At 46.1% G+C, this 2,243-nt stretch overlaps 1 protein-coding gene across 1 annotated transcript; it reads right to left on the bottom strand.

The window, feature by feature from the left end:
* Positions 1 to 202: 202 nt before the first annotated feature.
* On the bottom strand, positions 203 to 1,977 carry LOC116451598. The gene is made up of 2 exons (XM_032125225.1): positions 1,523 to 1,977; positions 203 to 645 (listed from the first exon to the last, which is right to left on the bottom strand). Exons 1-2 carry the CDS (start codon positions 1,928 to 1,930, stop codon positions 295 to 297), a joined length of 759 nt encoding a protein of 252 aa, XP_031981116.1. The 5' UTR covers positions 1,931 to 1,977; the 3' UTR covers positions 203 to 294.
* Positions 1,978 to 2,243: the final 266 nt, after the last annotated feature.

Below are 2,243 nucleotides of genomic sequence, written 5' to 3'. Positions count from 1 at the left end.
GCTCCTAAGATTAGCCTGCTTGCAAGTTCACTTTCCTTGCTCAAAAGCACCTTCTTCCTCTGCTCTTCTGCATCTGGAGAGCTTGAGAACTGAACGGGCTATTAGGGAGCACTGGTTTCATAGAGAAAGCAAGGAAAGCTCAGGAAAGCTGCTGTGGCCATTCTGTATCTTGCTTTCTCATATATATTCAGTTTTCTGTTCTCTTTATGGAAAACAGCAGGGGGAGTATTTTCAGTGATCCCTGACAGGGAACTAGTTTTCTGCCGCCTGTGACTTAGAAACGCTGTTGAAAACTCAACCTCTTTGCTTTAACTTTCTTCTACTCATACTTGGGCTGCGGTCAGGTGAATGAGGGTGAATGACTAATGCAGGACAAATATCTTCAGAAAAATCTTCTTTAGGAAGGTGGCAGATTGTCAGGAACTTGACACTCCATCCTGGGCTCTTTTGCAAATCTGCCTCACAGTTTCCCACCAAGAGCCACACATTCGCAAGAACACTTGAAAATAAGGCTTCAGTTATAGTTTGCTGATCTCCTGAAATTTCTGGCAGTAAGCTCTGCTGAAACCACCACCTTTGCAGCAGCCAGGGACAGCCCTGCAGGTGCCTTGTTAGCTCCCATGCAGCTCGGAGCCTGAGCTGTAACTGAAACACAGATTTAGAAGAAACATAAAATATTTTAGTTATAGGCTAGCTGTGTTGAAATTAGTTAGAATAGGAAGGAATTTGGGCCCAGCTAGAGTTAATTAAAATAGTTAAGAGAGCTGGACCTGAAATGGTTTTAAGATGTTAGTAACTGATTACCAAATAAGTGATGATCTGTCATTTGTATGTTTGCTTAGCTGTGCTTAGAACAAGGAATAGAAACATTGCTAAGTTGGTGTAGGGAACAAGGACAATTACCGATTTCCTCCCTTAGTGGGAACCCGTTCAAAAGTCATGCAAGAGGAAACTTAGAGGTCACTAAAGTAATTAGGATTGTTAAAGTTCAGAGAGGCGAAAAGGTCAAAATGAGGAAGATGAGTTACTTCATCTTTTTTGGGACCACTGACCCAATTCAAGACCACCGACTCAATTCAGGACACACACTACGCATGCTTAATGACATTTAAGCTCATTTCCATATGAAGCAGAGAATGGGAGGTGTTAATATTATGAATATGCATTTGTATTTTGGATATTCATAATATTTGGAAATAAAAAGTGTCACGTTTGCTTGTATCGGGGCCCTGCGTCTTAGGGAACTATCCCACGCAGTGCCTGGCGCCAAATAGAGAGTTTTTGTCCGTCTCAGTTGGATATCGATATTAGATCAATATTCATATTTTGGTAAGTCATTTTGGCAACTCTGGTGGGACCCTGCTCTATCTGGCCGAAGGGCCAGGGGTCTGGGGACCCCCCTCAGGCGCCCACCCTACATTTTTGGGGAGAGGGGGCTCCTCGATCCTCTGACACCCCGGGGAGAGACCAGGACCTGCCGGAACCACAGACAAAGAGGTATGTTTTAGAAATAAAGGGGTACCTTAAAGAAGGCAGCTTGTAGGACACAGCGGGACACCCTGTGCGAAGCAGAAGCCTGGGAGAGTTTGGTTTTAAGTGTCCGCAGAAAGCATAGTAATTTTTTTAATGGAGCGGATAGTGGCTCCAAAGGTTCATCTCCCATAAGGGGAGTAGAGCTGCCTCTGTTTCCCAGGGAGGGGAACAAGGTACAGGGACGCTGCTTTGGTCTCTCGTGGAGGAGAGCTGAGCACGCAGCGTGGGTGGCGGCGTGGCACGTGTGGCTGTGGAGTTTGAGCGGCTGCAGGAACTCCAGCTTGGTTCGTTCCCGTACAGGGGAGCGAGGACCACGTGGTTGCACACCGGAGGAGTACGGGCAGTAGCGACAGGAGTGCTGTCGGCTCCGGTCCGGTCGGTGGCTTAAAAGCAGCATTGGCTTGTAGTTTGGGATAAAAGTGGTGAACAGAGAGAGAGAGAGAGACTAACTTTATTTTGAGTGCTGTGCGCATGCGTTAGAGACGCATCGGAGGTCTACAGGGGCCTCTTTAGGTCAAAAAGTACGGGCCCCCTAGGCTGCACAAGCACTGCAGGGGTATGGTGGCTGGGTTATGCCAAAAGGGTTTGTTGGAACTGTGAATTAGCAATGCGTGTTTAGTTTGTGAGAGTTTGTATTGTATGTGTTTTGATTTGTGTGTATTTAGAGCAGATTAGCCATGTATTTGTATGAAAAAGTTATAAAAGTTTGT

This window comes from Corvus moneduloides, chromosome 15, assembly GCF_009650955.1.
Source record: "Corvus moneduloides isolate bCorMon1 chromosome 15, bCorMon1.pri, whole genome shotgun sequence".
Taxonomy (NCBI): domain Eukaryota; kingdom Metazoa; phylum Chordata; class Aves; order Passeriformes; family Corvidae; genus Corvus; species Corvus moneduloides.
This window is presented reverse-complemented; position numbering and strand designations above follow the sequence as displayed.

What these genes read in the sequence shown, in the direction of transcription:
- LOC116451598 (XM_032125225.1), bottom strand. Translation starts at nt 1,930, where the DNA reads ATGCTGCTTTTAAGCCACCGACCGGACCGGAGCCGACAGCACTCCTGT. An exon ending in TACAAGCTGCCTTCTTTAAG is followed by an intron (nt 646 to 1,522) that starts GTACCCCTTTAT and finishes TCTGTGTTTCAG; the next exon opens with TTACAGCTCAGGCTCCGAGC.